General features: G+C 37.2%; 2 protein-coding genes across 2 annotated transcripts; one reads left to right on the top strand and one right to left on the bottom strand.

Moving 5' to 3' along the window:
- Positions 1 to 4936: 4936 nt before the first annotated feature.
- LOC149219954 (uncharacterized) lies at positions 4937 to 12033 on the bottom strand. Its single transcript, XM_089384578.1, has 7 exons — positions 10592 to 12033; positions 9138 to 9175; positions 8800 to 9027; positions 8482 to 8702; positions 8229 to 8386; positions 7610 to 8099; positions 4937 to 7459 (listed from the first exon to the last, which is right to left on the bottom strand). The coding sequence occupies exons 1-7, from the start codon at positions 10691 to 10693 to the stop codon at positions 5418 to 5420; spliced, it is 3279 nt and encodes a 1092-aa protein (XP_089240704.1). The 5' UTR covers positions 10694 to 12033; the 3' UTR covers positions 4937 to 5417.
- Positions 12034 to 18571: 6538 nt separating this feature from the next.
- On the top strand, positions 18572 to 19182 carry LOC149219953 (uncharacterized). Its single transcript, XM_089382700.1, has 3 exons — positions 18572 to 18744; positions 18850 to 18914; positions 19019 to 19182. The coding sequence occupies exons 1-3, from the start codon at positions 18663 to 18665 to the stop codon at positions 19103 to 19105; spliced, it is 234 nt and encodes a 77-aa protein (XP_089238826.1). The 5' UTR covers positions 18572 to 18662; the 3' UTR covers positions 19106 to 19182.
- Positions 19183 to 20883: the final 1701 nt, after the last annotated feature.

The following is a 20883-nucleotide window of genomic DNA, read 5'->3' as shown; positions in this document are numbered from 1 at the left end:
AAATCGTACAACAGGAGAAAGGCACAAAAATCGAAGAAGAGGGACAATAGCAAGGGCATGAATTTCGAGGCAGATTTGGGCATGATTTTTTAGGCAGTCGTACCATTGAAATCTGTACAATCCATACATCAAGTTCTTGGCACATTTTTCAAGGCAAGCCATACAACATTTAATGTTGTTTTATTGCTAGAAAAATTTCTATTTTGGTTGCTGATTTGCACGATTTTCAAGGTAGAGTTCAAGCACGGAAATCGAGATAAGTTGTAATTTGTGGTTGCAGGAATTTTTACTGTGTATTTCAGTTTCTCTGTAAAACCATTTTCAAAAATAAATACCTCTCAAACTGATTTTCCCCAAGAGTTGTAAGGGGTTTTTCCAGGGTCACATTGACCAAAAATCACTGTGTTATTTTCTATGTGTGGCTATCATAATTTTGCTGTGTTTTATTTCTGCAATTCCAGCAGATGTGAAATCTCTAAATTTGTGTTTTCAAAAAATATTGTCATTTCCAAATTTTAGAATTTTTATCATGCTTGTATTTAAAACTAAATGCATGGAGTGATAAAAAAAACTGATAACCGGAGTAAGGGTTGAAATTTCTTCAATTCTTTCATTTTACAAAGAATGGGCCTTTCATCCATAAACCAAAGGTAGCAATGTCATGGGCCTTTCATCCATAAACCAAAGGTAGCAATGTCTTGTTCCACATAAGTTGGTGCCAAGAAATGGAGCACTAATTCTAAAAGTCGTAATTTAATAAAATTATTCCTTATGAAGTTGATGTTGTGTCATTAATCTCCAAACTTGATGAAGCAAATATTAGATATATGCTCCGAGTCAAGATCTTTAGACAAATAGGAAGGTCAAGGGTTGTGTTTGATCTTCATATCTCTAATAATTTTCACAATGACCATGTTGAACATAACCTACAATCATGACATTCAAGAGAAATGAATTTGACTGATGGACTAATACAAATATGTCTAAAAAGCCTAAAAGATTAGTACAATCAAATGAACCATCCAAGGGCATATCACTAATGGGGAGACCATAGGTCATAGGTTCAATCTAGTCAAGTCTCTCTAGGTTTCCAACTGCTAATGTGATTGTTGGTTGAACTCCTCTCCATGTAGATATTTTGAGAAAGAAGACATTATTTTAGTCACAATATGCTAAAAAACATTACAATGTGTTTCCTAACATATTTATGTTTGCCATAATATGCTCATAGAACTGACCATGCTTTGCATGTATCTGCAATTTTTACACAATGGGTTTACTTCACCACAATTTTATTTTCCCATCGTAACAACTTGTTGACCTCTAAAATTGAAGTGAATGCATGTGACCTTCGGGCATTCACCTATGGCTACAAAAGAGAAAATTATGATTCATTGTGGACTTTCAAAACCTGCTAATTATGACGACATTTCAAATGTTTGAAAATATTTTGCAAATGATGCCCAACATTTCACTATTTTGAAGGTTTATTTTTAAAATTTACACGTCTTTCTTTCTACAAGGAGTTTTGTTCTAGAGTAGTTTTTGTCTACACAATCTTTAATGGCTCACAAATGTGAGGTCTTGTTCACAACCATCTATAAAGCTTAACATACCACAAACTTCTCTTATCCTCATGCTCTGTCTCAAAGTAATTGATAGGTCTAATCTGTGGCATATCACAAACATGATGGTTTATTGGTTGTGAGATGTATATACAAATTTATTATATTTCTTACTTTATAAAACATGCAAATACATATATGTAATATATAAACACTAAAATGAACCATATTTAAAAAATAATGGTCAAAGTATAGAAATAGTCTGGGGAGGCAAGAGCGAGGGGTGATTTTTAACCTCTTAGAAAAATATGTAACAAAGTTCGCTTGGGGACTTAAGAAAGCTTCGAATAACCAAGCCGAAGCACTCTCTCTTTGGCAAGGCTTGATGATAAACATCTTCAAAGGTATAAAAAAATTGATTATTATAGGCGACTCAATGGTGGTGATCCAAAAATGTATATCGCTCCTCAAAAGTGAACAACTAATTGAGTCTGAAACCTCCTCATTGTTAATTAGGATTGTGATCCTGCTTAAAAAGTTCGACGAAGTTAAACTTTTTCACGTTAAAAGGGATAATAATCAAAAGGCCGACTGCCAAGCTAATGTGGGAGCGACATTAGCACAAGGAGTATTACATATTGATGGGGATATTAATCAATGCCACGTACCATAATGAATGGCATATATTCACACTTACCGAAGTACAAAAGGGTCATTGGGATAATCACGGCACTGAGCGTATTAATTAAAATCTCGGGGATGGCGAAGGGACCGTCGAAAGGTGGTGAAGGTAGTTGGGCATTAAAATATAGATGGTCGCCGCTGGGAAACAAGGTCATGTGCAGTATATGTGGATATCTCCCAATTGGTTATTAATGGGGGAAGCAGGTGAGATCTTGTTCAGTACATTAGAGTATCACTCTGAATATATTTCGATGGTGTTGCGGATGGAGGAGTGTGCCTTGAAGGAGTTGCAGGAAGGGAATACAATTAATATCGATAAGATGGGAGTCTCTTCTCATATCAACCACACGGTTATATATAGAAGATGGGTCATGCAGTTGAGGAACATAATTGTTCTGGTGCAGGCAAGGATAGCGAGGAAGATGGCAACAAAAAAATTTCGCAGTAGGAATGGTGTCGAGGATCCAGTGAGTCGCATAAATGTAGGGGAGATGATTGACAAATCATCCAAGCAAGTTGTGAAGGAGATCCAAGACCAAATGACTATTGTGCTGACTCATTTAGCAAGGTTAGGGAAGGATATGGAACTGTTGCAGAAGTCCATGGAAACTCTGAACATCGGGATGATAAACTTGAAGTTTAAAGTTGATAATATTGAGGTAAAGGTTGAAACGACCATTGTAGGCGTGTTAAAGGAAGTCTTTGATTTGCGTGATGTTCCCATGCCAATGGCAGAGGTTGCTGAAGGCATCACGAACATCGTCCTGGTGCCGTTTGTTGAGAATAATTTGACCTTGAGCCAACCTTCTAATGCTACTCAAGATGTTGCAGAACAAGATGGTCACGGGTAGCCTTTCATTTTATATGTTATGTCGGATTGTAAAGCTCTGTGGGGTGTTTTGGGAAGTTTTTAGTATAAACGATGTAATGGTGGGATATAGAAATAAAGAGGGTAACATTAAGGTTTCAATGGGAAAAAAATGTATATGTATCTGAGACTAAACCTCTTATGTCTGTAAAGGACCTGGTCCATTTCTAGATTTTATATAAAATACTGCGATCTATCTCTTTAAATATATATATATATAAAGATAGTCAATAAAAATAATCATATTTTAATAATAACATTACTACCATTAATTAGAATAGCATTCACTCCATCCCTTAACCACTTTAATTCCTACCTTACTAACCCTACTAATCCACACATCTAACATTTAACCACTTTCATTCCTACCTTACTAACTCTACTGATCCATACTTCTCATGTTTGAATTTAAATTTGGAAATAGATAAGTCAAATAAACACATTAAATAAATAATGTATCATAGTGCTGCACCAAAAGTGTGTGGGCCCATAACTCGCAATTCCCTCAAATCTTGAAATAATTGCGGCAACTATTGAAATATATTTGTAATACATTCATTTTTTTGCTATTACCGTGTTCAACTGAGTGAATAAGACGAAGATTAATGACAGGTAAAACATTGCACATATCAATGAATAAGAGGAAGATTAATGGTAGATAAAATATTGCACAATAGTTTTAATAGTCGTTAAGTTAAAGGTTTAGTTTTCAATTAGTGGGGTTACATCGACAATGGAAAACTATGGTTAATTGTCGTCAATGTCGGGGAGATTGAGTCACTTAATAACATGAACCACTAATTAATCGGGTTATACTTAACTATGGGTACCTAGAATTAATTATGGTCCATTACAATAAACCAACCATATTTGGCAGTGGTGGTCATTATGTTAATGGTAGGTCGACAATCAGTAGGGTAACATCTACCTTGGCCCAGGTCATTTTCGTTTATAGTCCATTATAATAAACCAACCATATTTGGTAACATCTACCTTGGCCCAGGTAATTTTCTTTTATAGTCCATTACAATAAACCAACTATATTTGGTAGTGGTCGACAATTAGTAGGGTAACATCTACCTTGGCCTAGGTAATTTTCTAGTTTAATGGGTTAGTAATGTCAACTTTTTACAAAATAAGGCTTCATTCAACCATGGGCAGCAATAATTGTTAGTGGATATTATATTAGGTGTTAGTGGTTATTGGGTGGGGCAGGTCAATGATAAATCGCTATATACAAGCATGGTCAATCATAATCAACCATCATTACTAGATTAGGTCATCAAAGCAGCTTTCAGCTACCTTCCATCCCTTGAGTAACTTCTGTCATCTGATATAGTAGGCCCGTTTAGCTTATATAATATAGATTTTGAAAATGTATGATCTTGTATGTAGTTTTGTAAATGGTTTATCTTCAAAAAATTAAGGTTCTAGACTTTTGCAAAAGAGATCATCTCTCTCTTCAAGTGCTTTTTGATTTTTTGGTCAAGACTGCATGCTGAGGGATGGGAACCACTAATACCAGAGGGGGTAGAGTATGTATGCCTTCATAGACTTAGTAATCAAATCACTGCACGGAGGTGGGTCCCTTGTCCCACAAACAAGTGGGTCTCTCATAGACCAATTTCGTCTCTGTTGGTGTCTGTCTGGCTTGGTGTGTAACCTTAAAATTGGATAATGATAATAATAATACATTCCCTGAATATGCCGAAAGAAAGTCTAAAGAGAATTATCAGAAAATCACAAAATTTGCCATAAAAACTGTATTACCTATAGTAGAACTGAAATACTAACTGAGGACTAAATCTACAAATCCTACTTCTAGAAGAAAGAGTGCTTCGGTATGCATAGATAAAGAAAATCCACTGGTCTAATAAAAAGAACTAGAGATAAAGAAAATCCACTAGTCCAATAAAAAGAACTAGAGTCAATGTATGCTAGTTGCAAACATTACCACTTATACATTTCTCTAATATAGGTGAAGGCTAAGCACTGAACAAGAAAACAATAAAATTGAAATTATGTGCTCTATCCAAAAGAATGGGGAACTTGATTACTAGTATAAGATGCAGAGAGATCCAACCTGACATGCTGCACTCTTACTAAAGGCTAACAAAACCTGGACATAAGGACCTCTCTGATCTTAAAGAACTGGGGCATAACAATTTGCTCATGTACAGTGCTTGACGAACAAAAATACATGTTGGAACTACACAAGATTAAAATTTCACCAGCTGCAATGCCATTTAAGAATATGTTTGGAGAAGCAGATGATCATCATTGAAAAAGCAGGCGCCAGCTCACTTCTTTGGGAGAAGGCCAATCAAATATCCATTTTTAGAGTGCTTCAACCCCTCCAACGTCTTTGCCTCTAACTCAGCAATTGACTTTTGAAGTTGTTCCTTTCTCCGCTGTTCCAATGCAGAATCTATACCTGATCTGACGCCTCGAGCCAACCCTGGGCTGTCAGGTGGAGAATTTGATTTTTCAAGCCTTAATGATGGAGGCTTCTCTCTCTCTTTTGTTGGCGCTTTGCATGTCTCTTCTGCAATGAATGTCATACTTACACAATCTGACTTATTGACTGGAAAATGTATAGCATGTACAGCAGCAGATTTTTCATTCTGCTGTTGGACCACCTCAAACAGATGAGGTGCCACCTCACACTCAATATGCCCAGACACCACATTATCATATGCTCTGGAAAACTCTTTTTTCGGCATCATACCATTCAAAACTTTTTGTTGCATTCCACAAGAACCACCTTTTTCTAAGCGATCAGATGCATTTTCTTGCCTGATTGTTAAAGATTCCTTCAGAATTGCCTTGTGCTGTTCGTGAACCCCTAAGGGCACTTCCAAAGGCTTACAGATATGGTTTTCTACAAAACACTTATTTCTGGACAGTCTCTTTGCACTGAAACGTGCATCTTTCAAATCACCATGATCATCTGCCTTAACAATAGCATCTGTGTCAAGTATAAGGTTTACTATAGAAGTGGGAGGCTTTGTGTGCAAACTTTTTGCACTGGAAATATCAATACATGACTCAAGAAGGTGAACTTCAGTAATGGAATTTGTTTGTAAATCTATAAGTTGGTGATCTTTATTATGAACCAAGCCAGATTCTTTTGGATAAACTATATTTGAAGAAAGCCTCAACAGTTCTACATTTTCCGGATGCTCTCTGTTTACACCTTTTGAAAGATCATCATCCCTGGGAATATTGCAAAGTATAGCAAGTGCATTGTTCATCTTTGTTGTGATCTCCTTTAAAGATACCCTTCCAAAGTTTTCAAGTGTATTGGCCTCCAGGTTCCCTGCAGAGGCATGCCCATTAATCTGCTTAGATGATCCAGAAGACTGGGAACAGGCAGATGCTGGTTGCTTCTTCTGATTCCAAATCTTTTTTATTTCGTCTATATCCTGTTGACGCCTTCTGTAAAGTTCCTGTAGTTCATTCTCATAATGGCGCTCAATCAACTCAATCTGTTCACGCAACTCTTCATCTTCATCTTCATTATTCATTGAGAAGGTTGATACACCCTCCATAAGGCCTTTTGAGGAATGTGATATGACTTCAAAAGGACAGGAAGATCTCTCTAGCAGTCCAAAGTTTTCTTTGCCATTAAAGTGGGCATGGTCAACATCAACAGTATCTTGATTAACTATGACCATTTCATGTTCCCCTGAATTTTCGATTTTATCAGATGCTGGGCAGGCATCAGCTCCAGTGTCATCACTCAGGCCCAAACATTGATGGTTCCCTACTGCAATATTTTCAACATCTGAACATACTGATGCCATAATAGTAGCCTCTGAATTCAATGAATCCTGAGAAGCCTGATCTTCTCCCATATAAGATATAGGTGCAATAGAACTTGAAGGGGAGTACTCTGAACCACTCTGGTTATACATGAATTCTTCAAATCTCCCATGTATGTTACCTTCACATCTGACTGGTGCAAAACATTCAACTGAGGAAGATTCTACAGAGGCAATTTGGTTAACTAAAGAGGATTCATCATCTACCTTTACAGCCTCAACAGTGAAAGCTGTAGAAACAGAATCTAGCAACTTTTTCATTTGGTACTGATCAGCCTCCTGCAAGCCATTCTCACCGGGAACATTTTCAGCTGAATCTTCATTTACACCAATAGTTTCATCAGCAGGATCCCACGGCTTCCATCCAGGTACCAGTTCCGCAATGAAGGTATCAATCAAGTCAGCTATTTCTGTCACATCTTGATCAGAAAGATCAAGTTGCTCAATCATTTCATTTGCAACGCCAAGAGCTGTATCACTGTCCATATAAAAGTGAAAATGAATATTCCTTGCAGGACCTGGAGGAAGAAACAAAAACATCTCATTCGTGAACCATCTAGGAAAAAATAAACCCTGATACTACAAAAATGCCCAAATAATTTAAACTATGAACCAGAAAAGATCTGCCAACGAATGACTAGCATTTATCACAAGTTGGAATTTATTACCTTCTTGGTCTGCAATCCGGAAATGTACAGATATTTTATTGCTATCTTTTATCTTCCCTTTTAATTTGAATTCTTTACCATTCGCCGAGCTTCGCACTACCAGGCTAGCCAAGGGTGGACTAGAACAAATTTTCTCTGTTTCAGAACCAGGAGGAATCTGATTCTCTCCATCAGTATCCGTAGATGAATATTCCGAAGGAGGATGTGAAACAACATTGACATCATTACAAATTGATGATATCTCATCATTGCCACTGGTGCCCTCCTCTTCCAAAGCAGTAAATTCTTCTTTCTTGTCCCCTGGTCCGGGCATGACAGATGTTGAGGGTTGGGTGCAATATGTAAACTCTTTATACCCATCACATTGAAGGAAAGGATCCAACAAAAGCTCCTTTGCAGGCAATCTCTGGGGTGCTGCAACCAGGCATTTTTCAATGAATGCCCTTGTTTGTGGATCTTTTATTTTATTCAAGGCAGCAGGCTTTATACCCTGAAGAAAGAAGCCCAATAATCATAGCATATCCACAAAGGAACTGCTGGGTGAACATTAATCAAACAATTTCTAAGGGAATTAAAACTGAAAATTACTTAACAATGAGATGACAGAAAAATAACTTACGGATGTCACTTTTCTATAAATTTGAGCTGGATTATTGCATTCGCTGTACGGATACTCAAAGGTCACCATCTCCAGCAGGCACATGCCAAAAGAATAAATGTCAACCAATTCATCATAATCCTCTTCATAAAGCTCAGGAGCCATAAATTCTGGAGTCCCTGCAAATTACAATTGTTCAAATGCATGAAACCGTGTCATTTTTAGTGATCATACAATCAAAGAGTGATTTTCCAATAATAATTCGGAACCTTACCAATAACACTATGAACATGTGCTTGCCGCATTATAGTGGCCAAGCCAAGATCCCCAATTTTGACCTCACCATGGTTACCATTAACAAAGATGTTATCACATTTTAAGTCTCTGTGAATAATAGGTGGATTGTGACTATGAAGATAGCGTAAACCCTGCAAAATTTGCCTTGCCCAACCCTTGACAGCCTTCATGTCAACATGCTTGTGCTTCTTCCGATATCTGGTGACAGATGATATCCAAACTCAGCAGAGTTCAAAACTAAACTAATGCAACACAAGAAGCACGACCAGGGTTAGGGGAACAGAGAAGAACTAACTGTCTCAGAGTGCCTGACGTGAAGATCTCTGTTATGATGTTCACTGTCTTGTTATTATCATCAATCCAGGAATTGTAAAATTTGATAATATTTTTATGCTTCACAGTCTTCAACAAATGCACTTCAGAATACAGTCTCTCCAAATCATCAGGATTTTGTAAGAGATCATCAATCTTCACTTGGTTCCAAGCCACTTCTATTCCATCAACTTCATCAAAGGCCCTATAGCTGTTACTAGAATCAAGGTAAAACAAAAAATAGACGAACTCTACAATTTTTAAACCAAACAATATAACACCAAGAACGATTCGAAACCCTAAAAAGGAAGAGAAGGATACACAGTCTTGAATGCGCCTTTACCCAGAACATCCATATACTGATAAATTTACACCACAGAAAAGCCATTAGAAGCTAAATAAACCAAAACAGATCTATTTCACAAGTAAATTTAATTGTCTAGGAGCAAAATTAATACAGCTGTTTTTAAATAGCAGACTTAAAAGCATCCAGAACGATCAAAAACATAAACCCAACTAAAAGGCTACCAGAGGTATACACCAAGCTAAAAAACACGATTGTTTAAAATACCAACGCCCCCAAAGATTATCAAAGTAAAAATACAGTACAAAAGCCAGCTAGAGGCATATGTCAGACCCTTGGAGAAATTATGATTAAATTGATGAAAGAACTCGTTTATTTTAAAATGGAGTATCACGAGACAAAAACAAAGTATATCTGGAAAAAAAAACTATCTCATAATAATATATCAAGGGTCTGAGGCAGCAAAAAACGAACCAGAGAGAGTAGAATGATAAAATGGCAAATACTCAGGTCATCATATCCAAGGTGGTTTGTCGGAACAGTAAAAGCAGGTAGCTAATATACAGCTCCCACCAGGGTTAAGTCATACTAAGCGACATGGTGTTTGTGCTCGTGCTTGTGAATGCACAACATCACATGCAAGAGTGGTTGGACCAGGTTTGAATCCTGGGAGAATTAGCAGAATAGATACCGACTGGCAGATTTAGCCAAAGGTAACCATTACGAAATTGAATGGTGCCAATTATTCCCCATGATGGTAAATCACGGCAAGTTAACCTCATTTTTATAAGAGGCAGCTAGTTAAAAAATATAAACCATATCAAAACTATATCAAGGGAGTCAGGCGCAAAGGACAAACCAGTGAAAGTGGAATGCCAAAGATTCAGGTTAAGGTCAAGGTAGATATGCTTGTCCTCCTTGCTTACGCAAGCAAAAGGGGGTTTTCTCTGATCGCTCTTGGCTCCAGTATGTAAAAATATTATTGTACATGTATCTTGATTTATAATGTAATCTATTAATCCTTAAAGGAAAATGGCGCAATGAAACTCCTAAAAAATGATCAGAAATTCGACCAAAAGGAACGATGGCTGAATATGACTCTTAAATGAAAACACTTTGATTTGCAGAAGGTGCAACAACGCAGAGAGAAAATACGGTTTCCACAATTTGATTATGAAATTCCAACATTATTATCAAAAACTCGCAAATAAAACATCGCCAAAATCCCAAAAGTTTCATAACAGCAAAAATGAAATTAGAAACACAGGCGAACCATAGAATCGAAAAGATTCATAACGGCCAAAAAGCAATCAGAGATACAAAAACCTCAAGATATCTGCGGACAATCCCAGGTGGAAATTTTGATAATCCTACGCAACAGCATATGCGTGTTTGTGAGAGATCGCAAGTGCACAATCACCACTGACTCTGCAAAGACAAAAGTTTGTAAACCTATTCTTAAGAAACTTACTCGGCCATATCGCCCAGTCGGATCAACTTCCACGAAATCATTGTCATCAGGTGGCTCAGTTGATGCAGACCCCCCTTCACTATCAACCTTAGTTTCCGGCATTTTGGGAAAGATCTAAATGCCAGGATTTCGATCAACCCCTTACCAGCCTGGAGGCACTGCGCTAGTGAAACTCTTCGCTTCCTATACACTTACTGTGATCGGCAAACCCTGATGAAGTTGCAGAGACGATGCAATGCATAAAAAACGACGAAAGACGACAGTAATCTCGTAGCAGAACGGGTGTCCATGCCAACACCAACCATCCTAACAGAAGCTCCAGATCGTGACATCCCGTCGCCACAATACCGATCGAAATCGAGCCAGTCCCGCCTTCCATGCTAAGGAACAACCTTATTATGACATTATATTTCAGGAAAGATGCAGAAAACGAACAATTTTCGATGCCGCATGAACAATTTTCTTCTGCTGACCTGCATGCAGCCCACGCCTACTCCATCTTTCAACACGGCATAGAACACACAAGAAATATCCCTTATCGATTCCCTACGAAAAAGCTCCGAACAAAATTAGCCTTGAATTTTAATATTACCAAAGGTATCTCTCAACCTTCTTTAAATAGCCGCATGAATCCCGAACAATTCCCGAACAATTCGTCAGCATGTTCCAATCCGCGAAGTTATCATGGACAACCAGCTAAAATAGACAATTTATTCACAACAATTAGGCTAAACCCGGCAAATTGCACAATATTTAGGCCTAACAGGCACGTTCTCGGGGGCTATTTGACCTGGCCGCGAGGTTCCCGATTTCGAAGTCCATCGCCTCGCAGCGACCCCAAATTTACCCGGACCACGCTTTATTTAGAAATCTAGAGATATCCTTACGCTTCCCAAAAAGCAAAATGATAAACACGAATCCAATCTTCTTTGAAGCTTGGTATCCACTTCTTTGGAGGTTAAAAACTCCAAATTTAGGTCGGCAATCGAGATTTCTTCATTCACGGCCACAATTCATCGAATCTCTTTTGCAAATCTGGTCCACATTTAGACGTTGAAAGGCAATTCGAAGGCTGTGAGAAATCCGCGAGCCAGAGAGCAGCTGAGCCGCCTCAAGATGCAAATAAGCATCAACACAGCACGGAAAATGCTAAGATTGGACGACAACCATGCGGACCCGCCCGGGACCCGTGAAAGCAAGCCCCACGTTGGAATTTGCCTGCCATAATTCAAAATTGGAGGAAAAAATCCGTTTACCTAGGCCAACGGCTGTTCCAAACCGGTAAATATCGCAAATGCACTGCGATCCCTGGCAGTTACGGCACTATCCCAGCCAAGACACCTCCTTCCGCACACTCTCCTCGAGGTTCTTCCGCGTACGATTGTTCCACCGTTTCGATTTTGCCGGCCGTGCGTGTTTTTTCACTTCAGAATTTTGCCGTTCTGCCGCACTTCTCCTTTGCCTTGGTTTTCCCGAAACCCTAGAGTCACCAGATGGCGGATTTCCGATCGTTCGATCGCGCCAAGGAGCAGCAAGTTTAGGCGCTTTCGATGTAAGAAAGCGCGGGAGAAGTTGGAAAGACGGCGGTATTTCTTTTACGTAAAGGACACCGAACGTAGAAAGAAGAGACCGTTTCTTTTACGCCGATGGTAAAAGAAACCATATCCCTTATGGCCCCCACCTTAGTTTGTTTATTGTTTTTGTAAACTAGGGTTAGTTAAAGAAATCAAAGTAGAAGGCCTTAAAAGCACTTTTAAGTACTTTGATAAAGTATTAATCGATGCATCTGATTGAATTACCAAGCGAGGTGAGCAATTAAGCTTTAATTTCCCCCATGTTGGGATTTAATAGTTCGTTAAAGGTTTGTTGGTTTGAATATTTTTTATTTTTTTAATTAGAGGCTTACTTTTTAAAAATTAACTTCATAGTAGATGTTAGGTTATATATATAAATTTAAAAATATGAAAATTTCATTTAAAATAATAAATTTTGTAAATAATTTTATTACTCTGGTTTAGGTTATAACATTTATTTAAATAATTTTTGGGATAGTTAATTGGGTAAGTTTATATTATACAAAATTATGTGAGTGAATTTTTTTTTAAGTGTCAATTCATGTGTTATTTGTCATCATAGGTACAAGGAGATTATTTCTAAGAGTTAGAGTGATTGTGTAAGTTGCAGTTATTTTAAAAATTATATGTGCCATCTTTAGGGTGAGGCGATTATTTCCAAGGGTTATAATGTGGCAAGGTTATTATTTCTAAGAGTTATAGTGAAATTAAAAATTATATGTGCCATCTTTAGGGTGAGGCTATTATTTCCAAGAATTATAATGTGGCAAGGCTATTATTTCTAAGAGTTATAGCGATAGCGGAACTTAAAGTTACCCTAAAAATAACATATGTCATTTTTGGGACAGGGCAATTATTTCTAAGAACTATAATGTTAATGGAACTTGAAGTTACCCTAAAAATTAAGGTTTATCATACTATTATTTTAAAAAATTAAATTAAAGTTTACGGTTTACCATACCATTATGTTAAGAAATTATAGTGTTAGGTTTAACCATGCTATTAACATTTATTAATAAATGTAATATATTTTAAAATTAATCTAAATTTATAACTTGAAATATTTTAAGAATAACTTAAATTTATAAATTAAAATATTTTAAGAGTAATTTAAAATTTAAGTTTAAATAAGTAATACAATTTTAAAATAATACTATAATTTAAATGATTTTGTGAATTGATTTTTAAGCATTTACATGTGTTATTTATTTATATATAAAAAATTAATTGATTTTTAATATAATATCATAATATTGTAGATATAATAATATCTAATTTTGATATAGTTTGAAAATATCAAAATATATCCCCGGATGCGGGTAACTCGACAGGTGGTAATGAGGAGTCACATGGTAGCCATGTGCTGCCTCATGTCTAAGCTGGGCATTCAATGCGAGGAAGCCGCCAAGGAATAAAGGATCGGGCAAACAGAGGAGGCAATTCAATGCTCCGTCCGGGTTATTGGAGCGCCTGCTGCGAGCAGTTATGGCAAGCAAAGATCGAGGTAGGGATGAACAGAATAATAAAGGTGGCGGGACGATGGTTCAAGCTCAGTGTTTTGTATTCGGAATTCAGGCTCCTGCCTGGTCTTTGGTCCTTCGGGCAAAAGCTCTTGCCATCCCCCTGTCTGTTGGAGGCCATTGCTATTCTGAAAGGCTGGTTGGGTGCCGTCTTAATACTGTCGGGTGCCGTCTCAAGCCGGATAAACCTTCCTATTTTGCCCTGGTCCTCACCCCCGGTGCGCCTGCAAAGATGGTTAGGCCTCGACAGCGATTGCTCAGCCGTCGAGGCTCTGCCCGGGGAGGGTCCTCTCGTCCTCCAGTCGAAGAATCAAAAACCCATTGCTGTCGTTGTCATTGCCACCGAATTGCTGAGGCCAACCCCCTCCAAACCAGCCAATTCATGGACTCCAGTAGCCCAGATTCTGACCCAGCACCCATGCCCGCCTTTGGTTCTGCCATTTTTACCTTCAGTAGCTCTCAGAACAAACCCCGTATCAATGCCCACATTTCAGTTCTCTTCCTTGAGGATTCTCAGAATGATGGCGATGGTCATTGCAGCAAGGGGAAGAACCCGGGTGAAAGTTCAGAGAATGTCAAAGGGACGCCAGCGGATGCTCCAGCGCAGGCTTCCAACCTTCCTCAGCCTCAATCGGTGTCGACACCCCAGGGGGACAATGTCAACATGGAGCCCTATCCGTCTGCATAGGAAAGGGAGAAATATGGCTGGTGCGAGGTGGTCGAGGAGGAGCCGGATGAATAGTTGTCCAGCAGTTCAGCATGGCACCCTCCAGCGATGCTCAGGTCTTGTTTTGGCTTCCTGTTTATGTAATGTCGGTTCAATGTCTGTTCTTGCTGTATTTGCATCGCCCGAAAGGGATACTGCTGTTGGTCTTTTGTTGCCCCTGCGTGGGATGAACACTTTCGGTCCAGAGCCCCTGCGCGGGATGACTAGTTTTCATATGGCTGCATTTTTGTGGTTCAGGGCCCCTTCGTGGGTTGTTTTGCATAGATATGGAGCCCCTGCGAGGGCGGTCTTTTTGATTTTTCCCACTCCAGAGTGCTACAGTTTAGCCTCTGGTAATACGGCACTGTGTATGTAATTGTCTTTCTGGTTCCTGTAAATAATAGAATAGTAGTTTTAACGAGAAAAAAGAAGAAGAAAATATCAAAATATAAATATAATAATATTTAATTTTAATATAATTTGAAAATATCAAAATATAAAATATATTTGTTTTTTAATAAAATTATTTATATTTTAAATTAAATTAAAATAAAAAATATTTAAAAGAAATATATAAAAATGTATATTGAAACAAAATTTTATTAATATTATTTAAGAGTTTTTTTTTATTTAGGAAATATTAAAGTTTTTTTTTTTTTTAATTTAAGTAGGTAGTGGTGTGGTCTAAATTGAATGTGGTTTTGACTGTGTGAATGCTCTTGAGTCGCACTTTATTAATCCAGGAGTTAGTATGGTTAATTTAAAAATAAACTAATCATAAAAACACGGGATAAGAAACTCTTTAATGTTTTTATTAAATATAAATAGTTACTGATATTATTTATATAATTTTTATTTATTTTTTACATATTACAAAGGATAAATGAGATGTATTACATATACGTGTGTGTTTGGGGTAGTTTGGGTTAAGTGTTAGGTTTAAGGTGTTTTAAGAGAATTTTTTTTAAAGTTGGAGTGTTTTCAAGTTAGGAGTTTAATTTTCTTAATTTTTGTTGATACGGTTATTAAGATTCACAATTTAATTAATCTATGTTTTGTTTTTATTTTTTGAATTAGAATTTTTTTTTTTTTTTTTTCCTCGTTCGCTAAATCATGAGTTTTGGTTATTAAAAATGTATTGTTGAACAAATAAATAAATTCATAGGTTTAAAAAAATTCCAAAACATTTAAATTTTGTGGATTTCATAGTTTAAACAATCTAATTTAAATTTAAGACAAAATTGACCAAAATTCTACCATATATATATATAATGTCATTTATTCTAAATACCATTCTTACAATAAAAATAAGTACTTTAAAAAAAAAAAAAAAAAAAAATACCACAGGACAATCCCAAAAATGTGGATAGAGATAATCTTGCACATCCATGAAAACCACTCCTGCATCACTCTTGTAATATGAACAAATATATTTATCCTAAATACATTCTCAAAATAAAAATAAATACTTTAAAATCTTAAAAAATTATATTTACTCTCTTTGAAAATATATTAGTATTTTAATCATTATGATTAACGTCTTATATTTTGAGAGTTAAGTGATTTTTGGTTCGACTGTCTTATTCTCTCATGTTTAGGCTGCACAATCAGTGTCACTATTTATCTTTAATTTATTACTAGCAATTGTCCCAAAAGGTACAAAGAGAGGCCGATAGGATTATTAAATTGGAATTATTGAATTTTTCTACAAGAGTTAATTCGTTTGTGGAAAAACTCAGCAGTTACAATGAATTCTTACAGTAATGCCACTGCATAGCAATTTGCAGTACCGCTGTTTTTCATACGACATAGGTAGTGCTAAGGCAACCTTACAAGTGGTAAAGTGGGATACACGAATATGAACATTTGAGAATATCAAAGATGAGATCCACATGAACTTGCAGAAGGACCTCCCCTGGTCTGCCAGGTGTTATAAGAGTTGCAACTTTGACACTTGTGTGCAACAATGTGAAAATTTACTTAAGAAGAATTTACTTCAAAAGTTACTCCACAGTCATTGCATAAGATCCAAACCTACTCAAATGACCGACGAGAAAGTGGTGAGGTATTTTCTCTCACGCTACTAATGGGCTCTAAAATATGCCTCCAAATTATATCACATTAACATTAGATAACTTACCATTTTGTTCTTGTAAGCTTGAGGCATTGGAGTCAAAGCAACCTACATGACAAAAAAAATATCAGAATCCACTCAAGAAACTTAAAAAATCAATTGCCATTGGACGAAAGAAAATATCAAATATGAGAAATCAAAAATAGCAAAAACACATATAATAAGCTACTCTTTATACAACCCATTGCAAGTTGACTTCAAGATGTTCATCTTGTCGAAAATATCTACCTCTCGGTCAAGTTTCTCCCACAATTTAGACATATCACAGACAGATTTGGAGCACACTGGACAAGCAAATCTGCAAAGGACAAACAAACATGTTAGAATGGCAAGACATTTGAAATAAAATTAAAGCTGCTACAAGCTGTGACCACAGATCGCTGAAGAAGGTACCATCAATGGGCATATCAGTGCAAGTATATCTAGTATTGTGTAATAGTATAGGTAGACTGGAAACAAGAGGTTGTGAGCCAGGGCACAAAACAGGCCACATATGAAACTTACTGAAGTGTACCTACAGGATAACACTTTAGGACGGTATTGCATGTAAAGCCATAGGTGGATAAGAAGGGGATTATTGATCATGTGAATAAAATCTCAATACAGGGATATGACTATTCCAGAATTCTGATAGACATGAGCAAAGCTAACTGATCATTAAGCAAAGTCAACTGATTTTTGATAGACATGAACAAAGTCAACTGTTTGACTTTTATCATATCAAGCATATCAGGTATTCTACTATAACAAGATAGCTTACCATCACATATATAACAACTACAAGGCAGGACACTGAAACCACTGATGTTGTTTGTATAAGAGCAAGAGAAAAATAACATAAATGCACCCGATATAGCTAGGTAATCCGAAGCTAGCTTAGAAGTGGGTATTATTGGTCGGCTTTTTTCTTCCTCTGCTTCCCCTCTCTCCATTAGAAACAGTGAGCGTCCATACCGATGAAAATGAATCCATTATTATCTTTCTATGCTTTTGCATTAGAATATAAAGGTCAGGTGCACTGGTTTCGTCATATCTCTCTACAGTTGGAAAGAACCCGAGTGCTGAAGGCGGTCAATGGACTATATGTGCATTGCGAGGCCGAATTCACAGGTATGAAGCGGTGGAAAGCCAGGAAACACGCCAGATTGACGTGGGACGTTGCCCCCCATGGCGAAGAAGAGGTTGGTCTGTGTGTTGTGGTGTCTTTGTGGTTTTCTCCAGATATTGGGTCAAGGGTTCGAGCTTCTTAGAGACCGGGAAACCCCCAGCTCAACTGAACTGCTCTCACTCACTCTGTGTATGTTGTTTGGATTGGATTGCTAGTGGGTCAAATTTGACTGTGGGAGACGGGTCACTGGCTGTGTGTAGGTTTTCTTCCAGTTATTAGCTCTAGAAGAACTACTCCAAAGGATACACGTCCATCTTCTTATTAACCTGGCCATACATGAAATATTCTGGAGCCAGATACCTGAAATATGATAGCAGCTAGTTTTACGAAGCCTTGATTATAAATGACATTTATTTTCCTAAGGAAAGAGTTGGTGTAAAGAAAGAAATGGATATTTACCCAAATGTACCTACAATATCACTACCTATTGTTGTTTCTCACCCCCTCGAGAATAGATTCACTAATGGATTCCCACAGTCTGAAATAGAATCCAAGGCATCAGAAGGTAAACCTAGGATACCCACTTATTCAAGACATGTTCTCTAGAGACTGTCACTTTGCATTTAAGTAATTTCATTCATCCTCTTATGCAGATCTCAACAATTTTCCTTCAACCGATCAGTTTGGGTACCTGCTTGAGGTACTGGAGAATAACGAAGATGAGCCTAAGCAGGACAATGACGATCAAGAAAGGTAGAGACCATCATCCACAGTTTGCAGTTCTGTAAAATAAAGAACATGACAAAGATTTTACTTAGAAAACAAGCTGTCAATAATGGGTTCCTGGAAGTAGTTGAATAGAAGCTACTTTGTTTTGTTTTGGTGATTATTATAAAAAGGTAATGATCAGTGAGTTTCTTTCCTTGCAACAACTATGGACATAACCTTTCAGAGAGTCCATTTTCAAATCTTAATGGATCCAATCATATTAAAACGGTATTACATACTTCAGAGAAAACAGTGGGGAACATGCCCACTATTTCCAAAGCTTTAACACAAGCATCATCAACATCTGTTATCGATAAGGAACTTACTTGTTCTATATGCCTGGGTACTTAGAATATTCGTTTTTTTTACATTGTTATTTCAATGATTTATCTGTATTCTAACAACAGACAACAAAATCCGAAACTTCTACCTATAAGTCTATGTGCAGATGCCGTTGTGGAGCCGAAGCAATTAGCGTGTAGCCACTTCTTTTGTTTGAAATGTGTGCCAAAGGTGAGATAAACAAAGCACTCATTTGCATTATTAAATCAATATATTTTTGAAAGAACATATATAATTGATTCAGGTTGCCATTTCTGTGAATTCTGCTGGTGCAGGTAATTAAATTGTCTGAGGAGTGCCCTATCTGTGTGCAACACAAGGGCAACCAGGTCTTTAAACTTTCTGGAAGGAGAGATTTATAATTTGATTATTACCCTTGGGAAAGAGAGCCAGTCCCACACCAAATGAGTGGTAGTTATACAAAATATACATCATGATACTCAGCTTGGTCCATTTCTCAGATGGCACTGGGTCTAAAATATCTCAAAGTCTCGCTGGCATATGTTATACCAGTTGGACTCAAAATATTGGTATTGCAGGGACACAAAAGTATCTTGTGCCATGTTATATAGGGTATTCATCTAGTTTGTATGCAATCATGAAAATTTGGTATCAATTCATAGATGAGAAGCTTGGAACCCAATTTTGGTATCAATTCATAGATGAGAAGCTTGGAACCCAATTGCAGTGGGAGAGCATTGCTTAAGACAACCAGGATTCTGGCTCATGCCTTGGCCTCACATTTTTCCACAGTGAACAAGACTGTGAAGCCACCAAATTATAACGAGCATTCAGAGACTACTAAATTACAAAAGACCCTGATTTCATTATTAGTGTCTCATCAGCGCTTGACTTCGCTCGACTTCAAATGACGGTTATGAAGAAACATACTTTACCCCTATGAAAATATTTCATTTCGTCATAGAGAGATTCCTAGGGACAAAAAGAAGAGACGGGTCATTAGAGTTATACAGGATCGCCACTTTAGAGAACTGATGAAAGTTTATGGAAAGAGGTTGGGTGTAGAGGCCACCCTTAACCTTCTAGGGAAGTTGGGCAAATAAAATGGTGTGAAGGAATACACTGCCATGATAGAGTTGTGTGTTAAGAGGGCTGAAGAGAACCCAAATAAGGAGGAGGTTTCCAAGAAAATATGTATGGCCTTTAAGCTAGTAGATAAGATGAGGGAATGTGGATTGTTTCCAGATAAATTCAGCTACACGCCCCTAATTTCCTATGTTGCAAATAAGGGCATGGTTGAAGAGTTTCATTCTCTTGTTGAGCAGACGAGGGAGGACAATGTGGATTTGTCCAAGGAGGAGCTTAGTTACTATGAGATGATGTTGTGGATTATGGAAGGAAATAGGGATGAGGTATTGGTGCCCTCAAATCTAGTTTTGTGCCACAAACATGAAAGGAGATATGACTTGGGTACTATGGAAGCTGGTTTCCTATTGGATTTGTATGAAAATGACTGGACATATGAGATTTTGAGACTCTTAGAAAAGGTAGAAAACACATATATTTCATCTCTGGTTTGTTTGACAAACTTTTTAAAATTCTTTGGGAGGAGCACACTGCAAGAGGTAGCTGAAAACTGTATTATGGCATTTAAAACTGAAGGTGTAGTGCTTTGAAGACGAAATAAAATATTTACTAGAAGGAAGAGGAGAGGTGTCTTGGAGAAGAGCTCCCAGTTGTTTATCAAGAGTGTACTTCTTTCAGATCCCAAACTTTGCACGTTAATAACAATTTTTCCTTGGGATGGACTCTTAGAAAGCTAGTAGTTGGAGAAATGTTGAATTTAGATAGACAGCAAAAACCATATTTGAATAGAATGGAAAGGGTTTCATTTCTTTTAAATATTTGCTCTTTCATATAGGGTAATTTGTTTTTTGTAAGCAGTAACTGAATTAAACTCTTCAAAGTCACAACAGGTGTATCATTACTAAAAAATCAAAGGCACGGTATGATCGTGCCTGTGAAACCCTAAACATAAGTGATTTCATGGAGTAGGAAGTGAGTACAAGCTTCGATGGGCTATCTATGGGATAGGAAGTGAGTACAAGCTTCAATGGGTTGCATACATTCAAAAAATTCTAAGCGGAAGGAAAATGACAGAGACGAGTATGTCGTCACT

This window comes from Pinus tabuliformis, chromosome Q (assembly GCF_031772625.1).
Source record: "Pinus tabuliformis cultivar Carrire ecotype Pingquan chromosome Q, CPIR1, whole genome shotgun sequence".
Lineage (NCBI taxonomy): Eukaryota > Viridiplantae > Streptophyta > Pinopsida > Pinales > Pinaceae > Pinus > Pinus tabuliformis.
Note: the sequence above shows the minus strand (reverse complement) of the source record. Positions and strands in the feature narration are given on the sequence as shown.